This window comes from Rhamphochromis sp. 'chilingali', assembly GCF_963969265.1.
Source record: "Rhamphochromis sp. 'chilingali' genome assembly, chromosome: 17".
In the NCBI taxonomy this organism is placed as follows: Eukaryota; Metazoa; Chordata; class Actinopteri; order Cichliformes; family Cichlidae; genus Rhamphochromis; species Rhamphochromis sp. 'chilingali'.
This window is the reverse complement of record NC_137944.1, coordinates 22,702,342-22,725,292: the sequence shown is the minus strand read 5'-3', so window position 1 is coordinate 22,725,292 and position 22,951 is coordinate 22,702,342. Positions and strand designations below refer to the sequence as shown.

General features: G+C 41.6%; 1 protein-coding gene across 7 annotated transcripts in view; it reads right to left on the bottom strand.

Moving 5' to 3' along the window:
• akap9 (A kinase (PRKA) anchor protein 9) overlaps positions 1 to 22,951 on the bottom strand; it is a 68,118-nt gene that overhangs the window by 9,855 nt on the left and 35,312 nt on the right. For 3 of the 7 annotated variants that reach the window (XM_080863235.1, XM_080863236.1, XM_080863239.1), the window contains 13 exons: positions 22,751 to 22,938; positions 20,523 to 20,755; positions 15,055 to 15,217; positions 12,825 to 12,919; positions 11,079 to 11,196; positions 10,405 to 10,443; positions 9,392 to 9,624; positions 7,225 to 7,344; positions 3,171 to 3,347; positions 2,618 to 2,722; positions 2,023 to 2,175; positions 1,471 to 1,557; positions 23 to 1,048 (listed from right to left, as the gene is read on the bottom strand). In XM_080863235.1, coding sequence (XP_080719361.1) covers positions 23 to 1,048; positions 1,471 to 1,557; positions 2,023 to 2,175; positions 2,618 to 2,722; positions 3,171 to 3,347; positions 7,225 to 7,344; positions 9,392 to 9,624; positions 10,405 to 10,443; positions 11,079 to 11,196; positions 12,825 to 12,919; positions 15,055 to 15,217; positions 20,523 to 20,755; positions 22,751 to 22,938 — 2,737 coding nt within the window. The remainder of the gene's footprint in view (positions 1 to 22; positions 1,049 to 1,470; positions 1,558 to 2,022; positions 2,176 to 2,617; positions 2,723 to 3,170; positions 3,348 to 7,224; positions 7,345 to 9,391; positions 9,625 to 10,404; positions 10,444 to 11,078; positions 11,197 to 12,824; positions 12,920 to 15,054; positions 15,218 to 20,522; positions 20,756 to 22,750; positions 22,939 to 22,951) is intronic. The other 4 variants (XM_080863237.1, XM_080863241.1, XM_080863240.1 and 1 more) reach the window with 3 other exon arrangements.

Genomic DNA, 22,951 nt, shown 5'->3' with positions numbered 1-22,951 from the left:
GCAGATGATATATGGTACTCACCTCCACAGCCAACGATGTCCTCTGGAGTGTCCCTGCCTTCATCTGACTGAGCAGATCTACAAGCACAGTCAGCCTCCTTTCATACTCGAGCACCTCCTCCTCAGAGCTGGAAAGCAGCTGCTTCTGCAGCTCCTGGTCTTTCTGCATCCCGCTTAGTCCGACCTCCAGCTCCCGAAGCTTCTGCGTCAGACGAACCACCTTCCCGGTGGGCACTTGTGTTTGTTGACACAATCTGCTGACATCCATTTGGGGGATGCCAAAATCACCAAATTCATAGCTTTGTGGTTCAACGTGTGGCTCTGGAGGTTTCTGTGGGTCCTGCTCCTGTCTCGTTTCCACTGACTGCTGCTGGAAGGCCTCCAGAGTGGCCTGGCTCACCAACGCTGCAGCCACTTTTTCCCTTAGATGCTCCTCCAGGTTCAACATCTTCTTCTGGAGATCCTCTGCATGACTTTGAGACTGCTCCAGAAGGAAGCGACAGTGGCTTATCTCTGAGTCTTTTTCACTGACCAAGCCTTCGAGCTCCTCAATTCGAACGCCCAGCTCTTCCACTCTGGATGAGGCACTCTCCTCCAGAGCTTGTACTTGAGCCTGTAAGACAACCAGCCCTGCAGTTTTCTCCCTGAGAGCTTCCTCGAGCTCGCCCTCTGAGCTCTCCAGGTTTTCCGTTTCAGCCAAGGCTTCTGCGCTCTCTTTCAAGCGAAGATAGGTCTCCAGCAGCTTGCTGTGCTCTTTTTTCAGTGCCTCGAGCTCTTTTGTGGCCAAGTCCATTCTCTGCTTCATTTTATCATACTCGTCTTTACTCGGCCCGCAAGCATCACCCTCTGACTCTGCCTTGGTGTCCTCCTCTTCCTCTGTAGGCTGCTTTTGCTCGATATTGGCCAGTTCCTGCTGAAGTTTTTCTATGACCTCATTCAGTTGGTCGAGCTCCTCCTCGTTCTTCCTCTTCAGACGCTCTTGTTCACTCCGAAGGCACTCCACCTGAGACTCCAAGTCTTTTATCAGCTCATCCCTCTCATCCATTTCCTAAAGAGTAAAATCCAGATGTTATGACCCCATTAACAAATAAATAGATTTGAGGATCCCATGGCTATGCCGCTATTTCATTAAACATCTGAGCCCCTGGTGTGCTTAGAGCTACTTCAAGTTTTCATTGCCATTTTGATTTTCGGGCCTTGATCAGATTGTAGGCACTTAACAGAGACTCAGAGGTTTAAAAAGCCACCTCACACGAGCAAATGACCACCTCACAACAAATGATGGTGGAGTGGAACTACTTACTGGGACAAAACAAGCAAACACACACAAAAAACATAGCAAAATGGAGCCAACTAAAATAAAAGTAGACAGAGGGGGGAGAAGAGACCAAACACACCGATGCACTTCCACGGAGATATGCGTACTTGAAATAGACTCCGTTTCTATTTCACATACGCATTTTGCATTACCTTGTTGTCAGAGGTTGTTTCCATGTGTTGAAGCTTAGTGATCTGTTCATTAAGAAGTGCTATTTCATTGTCCTTCTCCTCCATCACCTTTAAAAGTCAGAGATTATAATGTGATGGCTATTAGGGGGAAAAAAAGTGTTTTTGGAGGATTGATGAAAATTTACTGACTAAGAAAAGAAGAATAAGTGAGTCCTGCACAGCAAAATAAGAGGTGATGGAAAAGCCTAAAAATGTGCAAAATTATATAAGCAACAGAGAGCAAGTATTTAAAAAGTTTATATAAAAGAAAAGTTTAGTGAGCAGAAATATTGGTTTTATTTAGAGATTGTGAATATTGTTCTAATAAAAGCATAAAAAGGATTTTTGGAACTATTAACAGCTGTGAGCTAAACGTTACATATAAGCTTATCTACTGATGCCACACACGTCACACTCGTCAGTGATAAACCTTTTATGATGTCACCAGTAAGCAGTGCTTCGTCTTAAAAGTTTGCATAAACTCAGATGTAAAAACATTGTTCGATGATGTATGGGGGCTGGGTGCCCGTTTACCTGGAGCATGCTCTCCCTTGTTTCCAGGTACTGCTGCTGGCTGCTTATCTCCTTCCTCTGGATCTCCAGCTGCATGTGAAGCTGCTGCACCTCCTCGCTCTTGTTCTCCAGCTCCTCTCTGAACTGCTCCAGCTGCTCCTCCAGATTGTGGATCTAAGGAGATAAATCATCTTCAGAGGAGAACACCAGGACACAGTGCAAGGTATGGATCTCACTGCTCAGGACTGAAAGACTGGTTCAGCTCATTGTTAGCTACTAAATGTTTATGCACAAGATGCACGTGACTCAACGAAAGAGATTGACAGATACGTAGCGCTAGAGTCCACAGTATGACTGAAAATGGCAAATGTTTCTGTCCAGAATAGTTCTTCTGTCTAGTTTTTCCTTTTTGAACGTCACAACCAAATAACCCTGAACATAAATATATTGTGACATAGTAAAAATGAACACAGCACATTTGTGGGACTATCAGGACTAATAAATGAATTAAGTCTATTTTTAATGCAACTGACTCTAGGAAAGTGTTCCCCATCAAATATCTGATTTTATATACTGAAAACTGATAAAACCTTAAAAAAGGCGATTTCTCCACTACCTCCTTCTCTTTCCGCTCCAGAGCTTCTCTCTCCGTCTGTAGCTGAGCTTCCAGTGTGGGCTGTCTTGTCTCTGTGATGGATGCATGCTGCTTCTTTTGTTCAACCTGCGACAGAAAACGACACACATCAAAAAAACTGTTTAGCTCAGCAGTTTTTTTTGCAATGTGTGCAGAAGAAAATGAAGGGAAACCTCTTTAAATGAACTGTTGTAATGACTTATTGCATGCTGTCTGTACTGTTATCGTGTGTAACGCAACCTGCACTGCAATTTGTGAACTGAGCAGCCGCCATCCACGAACACTGGGGGGCAAACTTGACAGCTGCTAGTCGTATCTCAATGTAGGCGGCTGAAGTAGACCCACCCACACATTGTTCTCGCTCTCGGAGCGTCCCAGCCCTCCTCCCATTCCTCTTCTAGCTGTCACCTCATCTGCATGCTCTCTCTTCTCTCACACACACTCGCTCTGCCACGCTCCACAGCTATTGTTCTGACTGCTTTTTCCTCTGCTGCTGCCTCTGTTTTGAACCCTTCTTCTCCCTCTCCCTCCTAACCTTCTCCAGAGACTCAGCGCTGGCCAGCAGGGCCTGCTCCAGCTCACGGATGCGGCTCTCCAGCTTGTCAATCTCTTCGTCGCGCTCTCCCACCTCACGACGCAGCTGCTCCGAGCTGAGAAGCAGCTCACTGCACCAATCCGCCTTCTCCTTCAGCTGGGAGGTCAGCCGGTCCACCTGGTAGTGAGAAAAGAGAGAGAGAGGAGGAGGAGAAGGGGGGGGATCAGTTAGTGAGATTTACTCTCAGAAGCCACTCGCTACAGCATAGCTGGTGCATGAACAGCTAGCTGGGAGGTCAGCTGATCCACCTGAGAAAGGAGGGGGCCGGGAGCGAGAAGAGGTGCAGGGACAGAGAGAGAGGGTAGATAGAGATTTTACTGAGGGAGGGTGGGGGGAACAAACCAAGAAGATAGCTGGCAGGTAAGAGATCCACCTGTGAGATGGGAGAACATCAGCAGATCAATGAAGAGGGGGAAGAGGCATCAACGGGAGGAACAGTCAGTTAGGATGAACTACGCACTGGGAAACCTACACATCTTCATTAGAAAGAGATAAACCTGAGAAGATTAATGCTCTCCCTTTCTAGCTGAATAAAGACAATAATCAGTCACTTCCATTACAGACTGAGCAACTTTCAAAAGGCATTTTTAAGCCTGTAACGACAAGCGTGTTGTATTTGATGAGTTTTGGAAACCTCTACAGAATCTGTGTGATTTAATCTATCTATATAATTTTAACCCTAACCTCTGTATACATTTCTGTTTAAGATAAACTAAACTGGAGTTTTCTGGCAATCATTTCATAGGTCAGGCCTTGCAGAATTAAGCACTGCATGCCACAAAAACAGATCCTAACCAAATCGAAGCAAAACTCAACAGATCAAGCACATCTTCTCATAGACTTCCCTTCATTAAATATTTATATGACTAGACCCTAGAATAGGCACATCACAAGGGCCAAGAATGAGCCTCACTGTCTCTTGTGGCTCATGAGTAGAAGAGGGAAAAACAAATCTGATTTCTGGGCAAATTTCTTGCTTTATATTCTTGGAACAACTTTGCAAGAGAGCAGCTGATAATTTTTTCCCTAAAATTATTCAACATGTAATTAAAGGTACTTTGTGAAGCTTGAAGATGATATTTAATAGCTCACCAGGTTGAGCAGGCCACCCATTATGGCGTAGGGCTACAGTAGAAGCCCAGGTTTGAGTTTTCTGTGCCTTTTCTCTGCTCTGATTTTAGATTAAATGATTGTCAATAAAGGCTACAACAGCAAAAAATATATTTTTAAAAGAAAACTTTTAAGAGGCAAATTTACTAAAGAGACATAGCCACAGCTATATCTCTGACTGTTTGCACTGAAAGCTACGTACATCCTTTTTATACAGTGTGCATGTGGGATATCAGATTGAGAGACAAGACAGTGGAGCAGTGAAAGGTTTCTGACACATACAGTAGAGGAAGCTCAAACTGGAAGAAAAGGAGGGGGGGGGGATAAGACAGGCGATGAACTGCTACAGGGTTGGGCGAGGTTACTAAAATGCACTAACTGCTCTCTGGGATAACTTTGTTTTACATGTAGCTAAAAGCAATACCTTAACGGTTACTCCATCCACCTGCAATAGCCACGGGACAGAGGAGGCAGAAGCGTAAAGGGCCACAGGGTGGAGAGTTCAAGGGCAAAAGGAAGGCAGAGGAAGAGAAGCACTTAGTGATAAAAATGCTACAGCTGTCTATGAAGATAATGTAAGCAGGCCATGTTTGGGGTGAGGAGCAACCGAAACCTGAGCTACAGCTCTGATGTAAAGTTTACACACACTCCTCATGGATGAGTGATTGCACATGAGGCATCTTTAAGAGTTAAAAATAAAATAACAATTTTATACAAAAGTTTAAATTTAAAAAGAACAGAGAGAGACCAGCTGTTACATCTATAAGTGTATGTAAACTTTCAAATTCAAACTGTATATGCTGGGTAATGAGAAAGCAGCAGTCATTAATTAGGAAAACTGGTTACTCTGATCATAGCTGGTTATTCAGGTCAAAACATATGAAGTATGAGAAGCTTGCACGAGACACAAAAGAAGAAACCGACAGATCTGTCCCTAAATCCATTCTTCTACATTTTCTAATGGAAAGTTAGCTCAGTGTTATTTCTTTGAGTTTTTAGAAGAAACAAGTTCTTTCATAGGAAACAGGACTGTAAACTGTTACTGGCAAAGTAGTCTGAGGAGTGTGATAACTCAGTCGACTGGTTTGAGGCATTAATTACTGATTCTAATGTCTGCCCCGTCCTGACAACAGTGTTGATCCAAATGACATTTCTCCTTGCCAGCAGTGAGCTGGAGGTCAGATGATGGCTGGATATTAAAAAGTGTGGTGAGTTGCACGAAACAATCTGCTGAATCTATTTTCTGCTGACAAGGAGGCTGTTTAATGCTTTTTACTATTCAATACCTCCCATACTCAAGTAGATTTTATGACAAAAATTGATTAAACAACAAAGACACGGCCAAATGCACAAAGTTATGCAAAATACAACTTTAATCTGGGAAAATAATCTATAAAAGGAAACACCAAAAATTATGCTGTGCCAGACTTTCCATTGTGTGGACATAGTCTGAGTTGGTCTGTGTTCTGAAAATTTAATGACCATTTTTGGCAACTTGGGGGCAGTGGATCTGACTGTAAATCAGCGGTCCCCAACCCCAGGCCTCGGACTGGTACCGGTCTGTGAGTCGTTTGGTACCGGGCCGCGAGAGTTGAGGCTCAGGTGTGAAATGTATAGTTTTCAGGGTTTTTATCGGTTTTCAGCGTTATTTTGTTATCGTTAACTCGGTTTTCCTGGGTCTTTTCAAGTGTGTTATGAATAAATCGTATTTTTTTCGGTACTGGTACTAGTTTTATTTTGTTGTATTTATCCGCAACACCTTAAAGGCTGGTCCGTGAAAATATCGTCGGGTATAAACCGGTCCGTGGCGCAAAAAAGGTTGGGGACCGCTGCTGTAAATGAAACACCGACTTACTGCATATCCTTTAAAGGTTATATAGCACATATGTCAGCAAACAGTTGCTCACTGTTCTCAGGTTTGTTGCCAACTCTGCCTGATGTTTGGTGCTGGGCGAGCGGCGTCACAGCAGAGCGTTTTCCCTGGATATGGGCAACTTTTGAGTCTTAAAGTACGACTGATGGGAGCACTACCATGATGCAATAAAGCTAAAAAAATAAAATAACCAGCAGAACCGAGGTGAGGGTTTATGACTGACCTTAACGCAACAGGTAGCTGTAAGGGTCACTGTTACTATAAGAAAGTAGATTAGCATAGACATTTGAATTTAGCCTTTAAGTTGCTGGAGCTAAGCAAATCACTCAGGTTCAGTGTCACACGATGTAAAGCCTCAGTCATGCAACCTAGAAATCGGTCAGTGATGGCCCCTGGCAACCATAGGTTGCTAGGGAAAAATGCAAAACTGGACCTTTTGACGTGTTGTTTTTTACTTCTACTTAGCAGGCGGACGATCAGCTGCACTTTTGAAGTTTCAGTATTTCTCCATGAGCAGTTAGCAAGTGTTGGCAGACACGTCAGCGCCTTCCATGCAGAATACAGACAAGCGCAGAACCCGGCTAGTGACAGCATCCTCTTTCAGACTCATTTTACCCCAGCAACCACTTGCTAACCAGTCTGGGAATAAACTAGTCACTAGTGGTTTCCAGCGGGTTGCCAACTGGTCTGCAGGCCTGTCTGAGAGAGGCCTAACTGACTCTACAGGTTAATGTTTAGCGTTTAAGCCAAAACCTCCAACAGCTTCAGTTTTACATCGTCATGACTGACTGACGGAAATGAAACCGACCGATTACGCATCTTACAAAACACAAAGTACTGCTGTAATTCATTTGTCTTTAGCGTCAGTTTCGAAGCCAGGCAGGTAATTCTATCAGCTCCATTGTTCTGCTCTTGGACTCCGTGCAACAACAGTGTTATGCTAAGAAAAAAAACCACAGGTCTCTTTTGCAGCCTGGTCCTCTGGCAGAAAGCGCAGCTTTCTCCTGTTACCTCTTGGTTTCTTTGCTCAGAGCTGGCCTGAAGCTTCTGTGGGTTCTTCAGTTGTTGCTCCAGTTTCTGGATCTCCTGCTGGAAGAAATCCCTCTCATGTTCTCGGTCTACAGCTTGCTCCTAAATGCCAAAATACAGATGAAAGAAAGATCAACAAATAATGAAGACGGAGACCAATACTGATCAACACCACATTACACTGATACTTGTGAGTACAAGTATTTAATGTGTTATTTGCTTCCTCTATCGTTTCCACTTGTTAAAAATGTTTTAAAGATTTTATTGTCTCGTCAGTCCTGCATTACACAAGTGTGAGCTGAAGGAAGGTGCCAGCTGGTGGCCTAGTTTGATGAGTTTAACTCTGAATCACATACTGCTTGTTGTTAATAATCTTCTATCAGGAGTTTATCACATTTAAGTCCAACACGTTCTCGCTGTAGTTGGCAGCGCACAATTGCCACGGATTTTGCTAAATTTGTGTGCAAGGTAAGCACTGAAACACAGCACTGATGTGTCTTTGTTCACTTTCAGAAAGAATGTTTCATATTAATGTCTGAGTTTAGATATATGGCACCAACATCATGATTGTGTAGAAACAACATTGCAAATGACCAGTGACACTGTTGTGATGTCACAGCTTTGCAACGTACGGGGACGAGAGAAAAGATGCTTTTGTTTATATAAAACTCTCTTCTGGAACAAATAGTAAGCATTTCTTTATTAATTTATACAGTATAACAGCAATACTGTTGCTAGTTAAATTTAGGTTACTCGTGTTGGTTTGTTAGTGATAGTTTTTGAAAGTTTTAGCAAACTTCTTGGCTAATGCTAAATGAAGGCTATGTCTGTGAAGGTTCTCAGTCATCCAGGTCATCGTTCTTTCCAAGCTCCTTAGACACTGTCATTGGTCATTTGCAATGTTGATCCTGGACCAGCATTATTTTGACGATGTAGGAACAACAGCAACATGGAAAAACTTAATTCCAGTAAAAGATTTAAATGAGAATAAAATCACCAGAACATTTTTACAGAAAATAAAGAAGAAGAAAAAAACGCTACTGGTTGCCAAAAAACAGAAAATGATTTTTTTTGCAAACACGTGATTATTAAATACCCAACGTCAGCAGCACAGAATAGAAAGAATTTGCATTCGGTCCACATTTCAATCCCAGCCAAGTGGCCCAATTGTTGTGATGGGAACACAACTCATTATCATCAGAGATGATAAGCGCTCAGCCAAAAATATCATGAGAACATTAAGGCTGGATTTTAAACCATCTAGTGTGGCGTGCAGCTGAAAAGTCGTGCATTACTTTCACCAGGAAGCTTTAATCTTTACAGCTGCTTCCTGTGTTTCACCTGGAATTAAAAATGAGTCTCTATTCAGAAACATTTAAATGATTTGACGAACAGGTGTCTAAAATATGGGTTACTTTTGTAAAAATGTAAATTTTGACTATGAATGTGCTGCTAAATGTCAGCTGTCACCTATAGACAAGTGACAATTTATAGGAAAAATCCTGAATTCTTAAACTCCTATGCTGATGGGGAATCTGGGGGCATTTGATCCCCTGATGGGGATTTTATAGAGCTCTTTTGTCTGTTATGCCCCCAAAAGTAGTAAAATAACGCCATGGTAAATTTAAAATATTCAAAATGATTAATTTGTGTGAGTAAAAGTCCAGAAACAACATATATTTAGTTAAATGTTACATAACCAGAACATCTGTGATGTACTGCAGTAGATTATCTGGTTATGATACATCACAGGTTATTGTAATGTGTAGTCTGGTTGTCATTGTTTGGGTGCACTGCACAAACTAATGAGTTAAAATCCACTGAGAAGTCATGGCGCTCACAAACGGTCATAACCAGGACAATTTCATCCTGTTACACTAAAATCTGACCAGGAGGAGTGTTGATTCTTGTGAAAATGGAAAAGGTCCTGTAAAACTGCAAATAATACCTTGACACCACTTGGTTGTAGGCAACGTGTGTAAGTTTTACTAAATTCTGACCCCTACTCTAGAAAGAGAAGTGGTTCACACAGGCTCATAGGTTCACTTTTAAGAAGCTGGAAATTTTTTTGCTTTGTTTTGTTTTAGAAACAATGACATACACGATTAAACGATACACGAGGTTAGAGGTTTTTCTCATCGTCACTTACATCCAGAAACTTCCTGTTCTTCTCCAGCTGTTTCTCCAGGGCCTGGATCTGCTGTCGGAGGTCCCCGCTCTCTGTCGTTCGAGTGCTCTCCAGCTCCATCACCCTGTTGACCTGCTCCTCCAGCTCCACCTCCAGCAGCTTCACCTGTTTCAGGAGGTCAGAGTTCTCCTTCTCTGCCTGCCTCTGCACGTCCACCTTCTCTTTCATCAGCTTCTCCGTCTCCTCCAGCAGGTCTGCAACGAAGGAAGGACGGAAAGTTAGGATCTACTGATTGCTGGTTCAGGTTTGATTTTGGTGATGGAAGGAAGTTGAGATGAAGAGTCTGAAGTCTGAGAGCCTTGGGAGTGAATTAAATGCTGCTTGCTTTGTACCAAAATAATCTACTAACAATCTAATGAACAACCCAGTCTTAATTTTCTACACTGTGGTCACCTTTACAACTGAATTAAAGGCTAGAATCAGACTCTTCCAACATTTTAATCCACTTCCAAACATGTCACCAAACATGATCCCCCATCTTTGCCCTTCTGCTGCCACCAGTGAACAACCCACACCGGTTCACCCAGTACCAAAACCCAGAAGATTAGTGCAAAAGTAACAGGGTGAAAAAGTACGAATGACAGGTCTAACACATGGACAGTCCAGACATTGCAATATCCATGCCCAATAAGCATTTACAGGCAGGGGGAAAGTACTCCATGTAGAGTTATAAAGATGAATGGCGATTAGGAAACAATGCCTACATAAAAATGTCGTCCATGTCATCATGCTAACGTGAGTGCCAACATTGACATTTAAAAATGACAAACCAGGACAAAAATCAATCAAAGTGAACAGCCGAAGCACGGGTTAGTGATTAGGACTGAGTGAGTTTATGAGCCCATAGCAAGCAAGCTCCAAGCTGTGCTGGTGAGTTGCTGGATTGGGAGGTTAGAGATGTAAAACAGCGTGACTCAGCTAGACAAATAAGAGAACATATAGACACGACTGAGCCATGCTCAAAGTGGACACACCTGCTTCAGGTGCTGCAACCATTGCAGCTTCAACTAGGCCTACAGGAGAATGAGAAAGCACAGGAGTTTAACATGCTCTTGTTTTTGTAATGAACAGGAAAACTCTTGAGATAAAGAATGGAAATAGGTGGAGACAGGATAGCAGTGCTCATCTGCCTGTGCCACAGTAGTAGGTTAAGGCTGTGGAAAGTGCGCTGTGAAAGGAAAGGTTCCTCAAAGAGCCCCTGTTTAATTTCTAAAATACAGAATACTTACGTTTTTTGTTTTTATGAAAGAATACACTCACGGCACACCTTTTTTTGACAATACAGTGCAAAGAATTAGCTAATACGGTTATCAACATTGACGTTTCTTCAGCACTTCTTCAGCAAATTCCTGAAAATGTGTGACGTGAAACAGTAGCAAGAGTTTAAGAAATCCTCAGGAGCTTTAATCAAACATTCAACAAATAAACATTTTATTGACTTGTTGATCTTTGATCTCTGTTCCTGTCATTGTTTTCACTACTTAATTACAGCTCATTAAAAATTGATTTAATATAACCAAGTAACCTTTTGACCTCCAGACCAACTGGTGTTTAAAGTTCAGACCATGTTAACTTATTTCCAGCTGCTTTGGGTCATTTTAAAAACATACTTCCTTTGTCATCATTAAGGGAACGCCGGGATACGTACGAAGCTCACGGGGCCCGGCGTCCTCCTTCATTGCGTCTTGTTGCCGTGACAGCAGCTCGCGCTCTTCCTGCATCTGAAACTTCTCCTGCTCCAACTCATGAAGTCGAGTACTAGTGACCTACAAGAAAACACAAAAAATGTGGGGCTGTTTTTTACGTTTGATATTCTACATTTGCCTCATTCATCATAACTTTTGGAGTTCAATGGACAACGATTCATTTCAAGGATGTAAATTTACAATTTTATTTTAAAATAACCATTATTGTATTTGTCTAAAAATACTGGGTGATGCAGATGCTGTAATCTGTCTTTGTATCAGTCTTTGTTTTTTAATTAAATTGGAGCTCATATTAGTCACTATAGCAGTAACAAGTAATCTTCCTGGGCCAACACAAACACAATCAGAAGCAGCATAAACACAGGGGTGATAAAAAAGTTCTTTCACACATCAGCAGTAAAGGGATAAAATAAATAACAGACTTGGCAAACAAGGTACACACATTGAAATCAAAATTGACCATTATTACTAGTGTACAGTGAGTGAAGTATTATTCAAGTCTGCACCACAACTATCATCAGTCTTCACAGACATGCTGAGTAACCCCAAGATGATCCGTTTCAGCTGCACTCGTGTTTCCATCAACACAGGGTTGTACTACGAGAGCGGGATTAATGTGTCGAGCTTAAAGTCGGAGTTTTCACTTACACAAAAGGAAATGACACAGTTATATATCTTTTTTAGCTAGTTACATCACGATTATGAGTTTCAGTTTAAAATCAAGTGCCTCGTTTTCACTAACATCACCAAGCTCAGCTTCAAAGTTACAGCAGAACAAACTGCAAGTGGCACTGTTACTATGATTTGCTAATAAGTCACTGTTACACTGCAAGAATTGCAGCTGCTAAAAACACAAAGAATACCTAACAATCAATAATTAATCTCACTTTAATCTGCTGACAAACTAAAGACATTTTCACATCTCTTTCATTAGACTACAGGACAGCAGCCTTTAATACTTAAATGTGAAAAGTTTAAAGCTTCAGAGCTTGAATTGAAATGTTTATTTCACCGCTCTGTGCACTAAATCCCAAGATTAACGATTTTCTGCAGCATTCATTTCATGTTTTATTTGCAACAGTGTTGCATTTTACAGATTTTTTTTTATCATCATTTTAATCAGATAATGTCTGTGACTCGACTAGGTGGCACTCATAGGATCAATTTGTGCAGAAGAATCATGTGACACACAAAACACCTCTTTTTATGAGAGTATAGACAAAGCATGATGCAGAAATCCCCGCTTAACAGAGAAAGTTGATAACCACCGTCGTGACTGAGTTTTAGGTTTTGTAAAACCAGCTAATTCCAGGAAAGCCTGACTTTGTTGGGAGTGTGGTGGACGCAGCATGAACTACAGTACATGTCACTCATTAATGCATTTCATTTTGTGGCTCCATGGCACTAACAAACACAAACAAGCTAACTTAACACACAAAGAGGATCAGTTTTTACAGTTAGTTTATCATCGCTCTCAAGTTTCAGGGGCTGAAACCTGAACATAAAACATGAATATGCCACTAGTGCAGACCAGTACTATTAAATGACTTGGCCACAATTGAACTGAATTCAAACTTCTGCGTCACGTGTCACTGTGCTTACATCTGAGCCACTAATGTGCCAGAGGCAGAATTACACAATCATGGTGTCAAGTACTTAGTAATTGGATTAATATTTTTCCTCCTTACCTGCAGCTCTTGCTCGAGACTCAGTTGGAGCTCTTCCTTGTGACGCAACTGCTCCTCCAGCGCTGCCCGTTCACCCGTGTATCCATCAATCAGACCTGACAGTGGACAATGTGAGCAAAAACTGTTATAAAGGTTGCAGAAAGAGCTATTTATGCATATTCACAGCTTTTTGCTCTCTGATGAATTGACGGATCTACTCTAAAGGAGTTTCTTTGGGTTTTAATACTGGCACCAATTCAGATGAATGAGCATTAAGAAGAAGGATGCAATAAAATTACAGGTTACCAACAACACACGCACGCACGCACACCGACACACAAAACACATTGTATGTGCATATGTGCACGCTGAGGCACAAAAACACGAGTGAGAATGTCTGACCCATTTTGCTCGACATGAATATGTGACCGAGCTGTAAAACACAATGAAATGCTCTAAATGATCTACAGGTCACTAAGCATTATGCACCAGGAAATCAATTCAACTTCATAGACGCAAAAAAGGAGGCATTCACACACTCAAAACTGATAAGGAAATGTTTATTTTGTCCTGCTAGAGCTTCCGCGAGTCTATTTTCTGACTTGATGACAGCACTGAGAGACAGTAGGCGAGTGTCACCTGTGCTGTCAGGTGATTTTATCTCAGACATATCAAATTGAACTTAAGGTGTGTGTAAAGTTTGCCTAAGGAGGGATCTCTCCATGATCAGCAATCAAACTCACATGATTACTTGCTTTAAAATAACAAAAAACATCATTAACCAGATAAACGTAAGCGTCTTGGGAACCTGCAACCACATTTAAGGTGGCAAAGAATTACTGCACCACATCATCGTGATCTTACAGCTAATCTGACAAAGCATTTTTCCCCTGATTCAAACATAACAAAAGCAGGACCTGTTTGTGTTTTCACTGACATCTAATATGTTCCATCAAGTCAAGTACCTTTTGTCAATGCTGAACCTGTCTCTTGGGTTGATTCAAAACCAGTTTGAAAAGGCCACGCCCTGAGGTTTTAGCTTCATGGTTTATCCACACAATGGGGATTAGATTTTTCTTCTCTTTCACTTAACTGGTATGTGAACAAGAAGATGTCCAAAAAACACACGCTTAGCAAATTTCAAACACTCCCTTACAGAAGAAGCACCTGACACGACCAGAAAGGAACAGCTGCTCTTGTTTACATGATTGACTGAAAATTACCTCCCAGCTGTTTTGATGAATGAGACTTTTATGTGTGTATAAAGTGAGGATTAGTTGATTTTCTTTGAAGTTACTGCTGCTAAAAAAAAAGTTCTAAATGAGTTTTTCCACATCTAAATCTGGGGTCAAAGGACAGAAGGTGTCATGTGATGTACAGTTGCAAATTTATCATCACTGTTGCAGCCCTACCTATAAAAGTATGAAGTTATTTTATGACATCAAATATTTGCATCTCATCTAGGATTACTGAAAACAAACACTGCAACAGGATCTTCAAAAAAAAAAAAAAAAAAAAAAAAGTGAGATTAAAAATGCGATAAACTCACCGCTGCTCACAGCGTCCACACAGCTAATCAGAAGGGAATAATTGTTGTACTCTACTGCTACCAAACTGGGCTTTAAACGACAGTGTAGTGGATGTAGTGGGTCCCGTGAGTTTCTGGTGTGAGCATGCATATGGGTGCAACAGCTGACCCTCATAGGGCAGCTGTCTCTGACATGGACAGCCAGGCCCATCGCAGCATTCTAACTACTCTACTGGACTTTAATAGCTGAAATATTTAAATTTGTTCTCTCGTGATTACTCTCACCACCATTCACAGTCCTTCATAATGTTGTTGTCACACAGATGCAATCAAATGTTCAAACACAAACCCAAAGACAGGCTCAGAAACAATAATTACCATTTGCTGAGTTCTCACCACAGATGGCCTCTCAAACAGCTGATCCCATCACTCCCCGTGACAGCCTCCAACCCCATGCACACATGCGTTTCCACTTAATGCAGCTCTCCCCATTTTCTCTAATCATTTGTCAGACTCACTTTATCACATCATCGATCAGAGTCTAAGAGGCTACTGTAAAGGAAGTGTCCCTTACAAGGCCCACAAAGAACGAACGCTTCCCTGGCTCACATTAAAATTGATCAGCACTTAAATTAAAATGAAGCTATAGCTCAGTTCCTTCAGTCACTTTGTAAGAATCAACATAAATTAGAAGATTTTTCCTAAATAAAAGTAAAACCTCACCCTCCGCTCGGTGAAGTTCCAGAGCCAGCTGCTCCCGTGCCCGAGCCTCCTCCATCACCCTCTCCTGCAGCTCCTCCTGCTTCTGGAGGAGCTCGTTCATCTCCTTGTTGTGGCGGAAAGACTCCCGCATCAGCTCAGTCTGGGTCATCCGGGCATGTTCGACCTGAGAGGAGAAGTGGAAAGAGATGATCTTTAACAAGAATGAAGGCGTCTTTACAGTAACGAATCATTACTGTGAAAATGCACTATTTCATTAAAGCCCACTAATTTTACATACAACTTTAAATTTTCTACATCAGTGAATAGAAGATGATGACCAGGACATCTCTCATTGAAATGAAAAAGTTAAATTCTGGTTTGGACAGCTTGATGATTATTTTTATTGTGATATTATAATTGTACCCCACGTATAAAAGCATTTTAAGCCTCTTACTGCTGATGTGTGTGTCATTTTACACAGGTGTCAAATTGTGATAAACCACCTATATGCACATATTGATTAGAACTGACGTGCAGAGGAGGGATAATGGACACACTGGACATATCATGTTGAACATGCAGGAGGAAAATATGAAGATCACAGAGAAGATCCATGCATGGAGTGAAGGAGGACATGCAGAGGGTTGGTGTGACAGAGGAGGATGCTAAGGATAGGATGAGACGGAGGCAGGTGATCCTCTAAAGCAGGGGTGTGAAACATAAGGCTCGGGGGGCCAGAATCAGCCCAGCAAACTTCAATCCACCCCCAATAAACAACTTTGGAGAAGGTAAAAGAAGGCATAAATTTTGGACTTTTAACTATATTTTCAAAAGTTTTACAGCTTTATGTTTACAGATAAAAGATTTCCCACATGGGCATTAATTAGACACCAAAATAATTAGGCAATAATTCATCTTCTTTTTTTTCTTTTTTTTAATAATGGGAGGATGGGCTACACTGTATCCATTACACACTATTCATTGTACACATGGATACACTTTCTGTCATTTTACATATTTATTTCTTACAATTTAAGATGTTTTTCATTTCATTACAACATCATTTCTTTACAATTATACTTCTTTTTCTTATATTAAGGTATCTTGAGGATTAAATGTGTAGTGAAATTTCTTTACACTGACAGAAAGGGGATCCCAAAAGGTTGATTTTGTTCATCTGGACGTAGCATTTTCAATGGGAGAAACGTTTCGTCACTCATCCAAGAGACTTCTTGAGTCTCAGCTGCCTGCAGGTTTCCCCAACCTTTCTGAGACAGAAAGGGTAGTTTCACCTATGTGGCCCAATTACAAGGGGCTGTAAATTGCTCACAAAGTAAAATTAATTTGACATTCCTGCCCTAATTGGAGCAGCTGAAAGAAGAAGAAGATCCAGATATCGATTTGAAGTGTATCCATCAGTCTATTTAAGAATAAGATTGTCAACTTGTCCAACTTAATTTCACCACAGGGGTCCTGAAAGCTGTCCCAGCTGTTACTGACCTCAGAAACACCTGAAGCCAATTTAGAACAACCACACAACAGTGCTAACCACCATACCACTACACTGCCCATCTTTCAAAGGATTTACAGCAGAAACAAAAACTGGCAAATCAAATTAAGTATGTTCAAATTAAAAAAGTGTTGTGTAAGTATAACAACCATTACAAATGCTTTGACAACAGCGTTCAGCAGTGTCTGTGTGCAATGTTGTTATGATAAACTTCAACATGTGTGTTGGCATTGCGTAAAGGGCCAGCTAAAGCGAGTAATAAACTGTGGTTGTGTGCAGGATGTGATACAATAATTATATCATCCTTGTGCAAAGACCTGCTGGTCATGTGACAGAAGGCATATTTTTCTTGTGGACAGCTATGAAATCATTAAAACGCAATAAACCAGGAGCACACTACCTCATTCCACACTACATTTTCCATAGATTTCCATATCTCCCTGAGCAAAGGTCTGATTGTAAAATTATGGGAAGTGGTAACATGATCCTACCACAGAGAAGTTATAATCGTTTACCAAGTGTGCCTACGTGGAACGGTTCAACTCACACCTGAATATGTAGATCTGAACTACTGAGCTGTAAAGAGCAGCACAAACAACCTCCACAAGTATAATTTACACACAGTCCATCTGTGGGTTACCAGGTGTAAACTTACTGTATAAGGGGGAGTGGGCAGGGAGATTTTGGAGACGACTTTAAGAAGGTGGCCGCTAGTCCTGTGATTGACATGTGAAATCTGTGTCTGCACCACCACAGCGTTTTTCTCGTTCAGCGTGCTGCAAAATGGGAACGGTCGAGGAAGGGGTATGCGAGATTCCACCTCGTACACATCCTTGTCCTCCCCTTCGAGCCACGTGCTGCTCTGCATACTCGAGTTCCAGTAAGAGCGATATGAATCCATGGTAGACGACGTACGGATGATGGGAGAACCTCACTTTGAATCTTATCTGAAGTCATCAAAAAGGATTTCCAGGTGCTGTTATCCGTCAGGCTGAGCTAGGCAAACTGAGAATGACAATGAAGTCCAGCGGGGGATGAAGGCGTGAATAGTGTTGTGGATAGCTCCAAGCAACAGTTTCTATGTGTTTGGTACGCTCAGCAGAAGAGTAAACAATCTTTGGAGGTGACATTCACGTCAGCTCAATCACATACTTTCTGGTTGAGGTAGAAAGAAATCCAGGTAAATGCTGAGAGAGAAAATCATCCGGTGAGGGTGAGGATTTTATGATCCTACTAGAAAGTGTCATCCTCGGCAGCAGGTGGAAGTCATTTCTGGGTCCAGCAGGTTAAAGAGCATTCCTGACCGTGACTGCAGGAGGTATGTAAACACAAAGACAAGCATTTCTTTGCTCTATGCCTTCTTTAAAGCTCCCCAGCCTTCTCTCTGCTCTTCTTTTTCTTCGAAGTGAAACCATATCATACCGCTCAGTGAAGCTCACACCCCCACATCTGCTCCCGCCTGCTCTCCTCTCCCTCCACTCGCTTTCTCTCTCTGGAGATTCATTAACAATACTATGCCGCTGTAGCAACCCAAACCTGCCGGGAAGCCTCCCACTGGCCCCCTTTTTAATTGTTTAGTCCGAGCAGCAGTCGGCCAAGGGTGAAATGACAGCGCTCAGATCTGTAGTCACTCACTCTTTCCTTCTTACTTCCTTCTAGGGTTGCTGTCATTCCCGCTCCACGCATGCTCCCGTGCTCTTACCATAATATCCCTCACTACTCTCCTGTCAGGCGAGGTTTAATTACTACCAGCGAGAGATACTCTCACACTGCTAAACTTCCTTTACCCATCTCTACGCTTCTGCCACAGGGGGGGAAAAAAGAAAAAAAGATTCAAATCCAAACCATCCAAAAGCATTTTCAACAGACGAGGGCACTTTTTCCACTTCCTACATTCATTACAGAGAGCAGGATACTGCTGGGGGAAAAAAAGTGGGAGGGAAGCAGGTGTGGCTTCAATCCTTAGAGCCAGAGGGCTAGGTAGACTTGCAAATAGATCTCACACACACACACTCCCTATACACAGAAATAACCACAGACAAAACACACTCCCTTCAGAAAGCTGTCAAACCAGATTCCTTTTCCTGTGCACAGCAGAAAAAAAAAAAAAAAGCAATTAAGGCTTTTTGACACGCTGCCTCTTGGTCAAACCTAAAGTAAAGTCTCCATTTGTAGAGTCAACTTTTGAATTTGCTGCACACGAGCAATTTCCACATCTCGCCCACGTATAATGGGAGTGGGCAATAACCACGCAAACACCTTCCCCAGGCAAATAATTTACAGCAGTTGTTCAACAGACAGTTAACATTCCTGATCGGGCTTGTTACATCAATCCAAGACATGATCACTTAGCACCAGCCAGAGACAAGACAAATGAACACAGGATCAATAGCAGCAGGAAAATCACTGAGACGCCATTAGGGGCTTTGTTGATTACAAGTTTATGGGAGCGATTAATTGCATGTACTTGGAGAAGTACACACAAATTAAAAAGCAGCTTGTAGAAACTTCAGTATTTCTTTACCGGAGAACAAATAAGGATCATTTTCACCTTGTAGCAGTTTCTTAACTACCTTTATAAAATTATTTGGTCTATATGATGCCAGAGAATGGTTAAAAGTAACTATTTAAAATTACTAGAGCACATGTTTCTCTGTTAGAAGAGTTCTGGTATTGCTGCTTAAAATTATTTGGTAACCCAAATTATTACTCTTAACAAAATTTGGAGAATATACCCTTTGAAAAAACAAACAAACACGCCAAAACCCCTAACAACCAGTGATTCCATAAATAACAGTGTGGTGTAAATGGATGCTAAAACAACAGCCTGAAATTTCTTTAAAGCTATTTTTAGATTGCCACGATAAAGCTCACTCGAGCATGAATAACACATGAATTTCAGCCGCTGGGGTGATACACTGTGCATTCAGTTACTGTAACACGCTCACTGGCCTAGTTAGACTGGCCTCGTCTCTGCGCGTTGTCACAGGATATGCTCTACGTGGATGGCCTAAGGGGAGGGGGATGGAGTTGTTCTGGTGGAACTGGACTACGATAGGCTGGGAGGCCGGACAAAAGCTCTGTGTAAATACTCCTCGTATCTACAGGCAACCGCTGGGAATGAGGCTGCTCTTTTGTGTGCACGAGTTTCTAGACAGGACAACTTTGTTGCCAGTCACATTCTGCCACCTCATCCCTATTATGTCTCCATGAACAGGAGTAGAACGAGAGAAGGGGAGCGGGGTGACGGAGTTGAGTGTGTGCATTTAAATACTTTGACAAAGCCTACATGTGTCACTGGAGCTTTCTGTTTATTGGTAACTTTTAGGGACATAAACACAGGGTGATTCATGAGGGATTGTTCTGAAACCTGAACCCACAGAGAACCAGTTTCACTGGACAGAGGACAATAAGCTAGGGCAAGGTGTCAAAATGAGTCAGAGCAAGAAAAATGTCAAATATTAAAGCTTGTGGTCTCTTGCTAAACTTTAATTTATTATCACTTAATGAAGGCTTAATTAGGAGAATGATACCTCTGGTTCCCTGGAAATGGTTTTTATGAGTTGGTTTGCTAATTAATGAAATGTACTGAGTTAATCGGTTAGTTAAAGAGGTACTTTTGGGGGATTTTTGATCTTTGGAGCAAGCCACATGAGCCGTTTCCCCTTGTTTCTAGCCTGTATGGTAAGCTAACTTCCTGCCAGCTCTTCCCTCATATTTAGGGAGCAGTACTCGTCTTCTTTTGCAAGTCTCAGGATGCAGAGAGTACCAGTAAATATTAAAAAGATCAAGCATTGTTTGGGCTTTTTTATTATTATTATGCATGCTTAAATAATTTTTTTTATTATAATTGGGTTAAAAATAACTAAATCTGCCCATTAAGATAAGACTCACAGGTGAGCTACCCAATAAAAAAGTTAATAAATGAATGGAAGGGGACAACTCAAATCATTAACAACCAACAATGCTTGGGGTATACCTGGTTAGTGGTATCAGTGATGGCCATCAACATTTTCTCCAGAGCTGTCTGCAGTCGGCTGCTGATTCCCATTAAATATTCCTCGTTCTCGAGCTGAGGCCCTGGCCCGAGCAGCAGACTGTCCATCATCTGCTGGGACACTTCCAGACCCTCAGGAGTCTTCATCTCTCTGGACCACATGCTCACATTGTCTGCACCAGTCTCACCGCCCTGTAAACGTCCTGAAGTATAACCTGGAATTTAACCAGAGCAACAGAAGGCAGAAATGCATCATGTTTGTTTCAACGTGTGCATATTTTAAGTTAAATCTAATAGTCTGTATCTAAAAGTTCAGTTAGGGCCTGAGTGGTGCCTAATTTGAGATTAACCAAAGTACTGCGGGGAAGCAACATGGACTCACAGATGCTAAGTAAGGACGCAGCAGTTTAAAGCTTCATGTTTGGTAAGCATTAAAAATGCTAGTCATATGCCAAAGAGTGCTAAATATATAACCAAAATAAGGGTGAGCGTGCACACATCATCCAGTTCAAACCGGGTCCAGCACACTCGCATAACTGCCCGTAACACAGCTGACAGATTATGTAACTCACATTATGTTATTAAGCTCATAATCACACAGTATCATGACAGCAGAAGAAGAAGGCAGCGCGACATAAAGATGCAGCACAACAGGACAAAGCAGCTTCTGAAGGACACGAGCCGGTTTTATTATGACGCTGGTTTCTCTAATTGTAACCACAAAAAAAATGTGTGGAACCCAACTGGCTCTGTTCTTAAATGAAAGACTTCTTATGCAACCTGGGAACAAAACTTGGAAGAGTTCACACTGTGGGGGGTAATGCAAAACAAACTAACAGAAAAGTTAATGAATTGATGTGGCACAAAAACACTTAACGCGCTGTAGTTGCTGTGCAACACGGGCACACTTATGTGTGGTGTTTTGTGACTTTTACAGGCATTTGTTGCTCAACTGTGTTTTAAATATGTTTTCATTAAAAAGGGGAAATGAGATAAAGTGCTGTCACGGTTGCATATATAAACGTCACACAGGTCGGTGATTCACCAGCTCCAACTGTTTTGCATGAAAGTATGTGATAAGACCAACCCCGATCTACCGTGCATACACGACTGGCTGGACTTTATGACCGATATCAGTCATGGGACAACAAGCTTTTGAGAAAACTTGTGCAATAAAAAAAAAAAGACTTAAGTGTTACGTTGAATGCCTCCCAGATAAGCACAACCATACTTTTTAAAAATACTATTTGGCTTTTTATTCCACTTTGACCTGCAATCAGCAAAAGTCTGTTATAATAGGAATTTGTACAAAAGTGCCAAGAATGTGTTGTAATCCTCAGTGTCCTCTTTAGAGGTAATATTTCCCCCCAAAAAATAAAGTAAGAAGAATAAGGATTATACTCGCTTGTGGTCTCCACAGACGGGTATTATTATAATGTTCTTATTATAATATTTCTCAGTCTGTTTGGAGAGTGCAGGCATACGGGCGGACATGTTTAGTGTCTGTGCAGTGACAACCTGAAATGCATGCATGATAAAGTCTAACATTGGACTTACGCCAGGTTAGCCAAACAATCGTCTAACCTCTGATGTCCTATTGATGACCTGCAGGTCACTGATTACTATGAGCAGCTATGTTTTTTAGGAAGTATCAAAATAACAAATGAATCCAGGATCTAAAGTTAACAAGAGACTGTGTTGTGCTTAGCCTCCATGGAGACATAACCCTCACCTTTAATCATCCATTTAGGTCAATCTAATACTTTTCTAACACCTCAATTATACGACCATCAGCACTGTTATCTGCATCTGATCGCATTAAATGTTCGCTTGCCAACTTTTTCCACAGAAGGCAACATCTCCTTGTTCAGGCACATGGTACTGCATTTCCTATTAATCACAGAAGCAATTAAATTGCAGCTACAGATGCTAAAATAACTGGATGTAGTGTTATTGCTTTATTTTGTGTTTTGAGCGAGACTAATCAAATTTGAAATTCAAGTCTAGAGTTTTAAAGAAATCTCAAGAAATTAATCAGTGTCGTTTTTGATGATGACTTTCGTACTACAAGGTCAGCTACTATCAGCAGTATTTTTAGTCCAAACACATAATCATATTTTGAAGTTTTGCAGTCTGCTCTTTCACTTGTTTGTTTTTGGCTAATAACTGGATTCAGTATTGAATTACTGCTGAATCTTGATGTTGCTCACCTGTGTTATAAAGTCGGAGTGGCTCTGTATTGGCTGACTGTGTGGTGGAGTGGGGAAGTTGTGCTGCACTGGAAGCATCACGCAGACTCTGCATGTGGAGGCCCATCGTTTCCTCTGCTGCTGCTGTGGTCTTCAAGACTTCAACCAGCACCTGACTGAGCTTCATGTTGGCTTTACGCAACAAGTTTCTAAAAATCATCA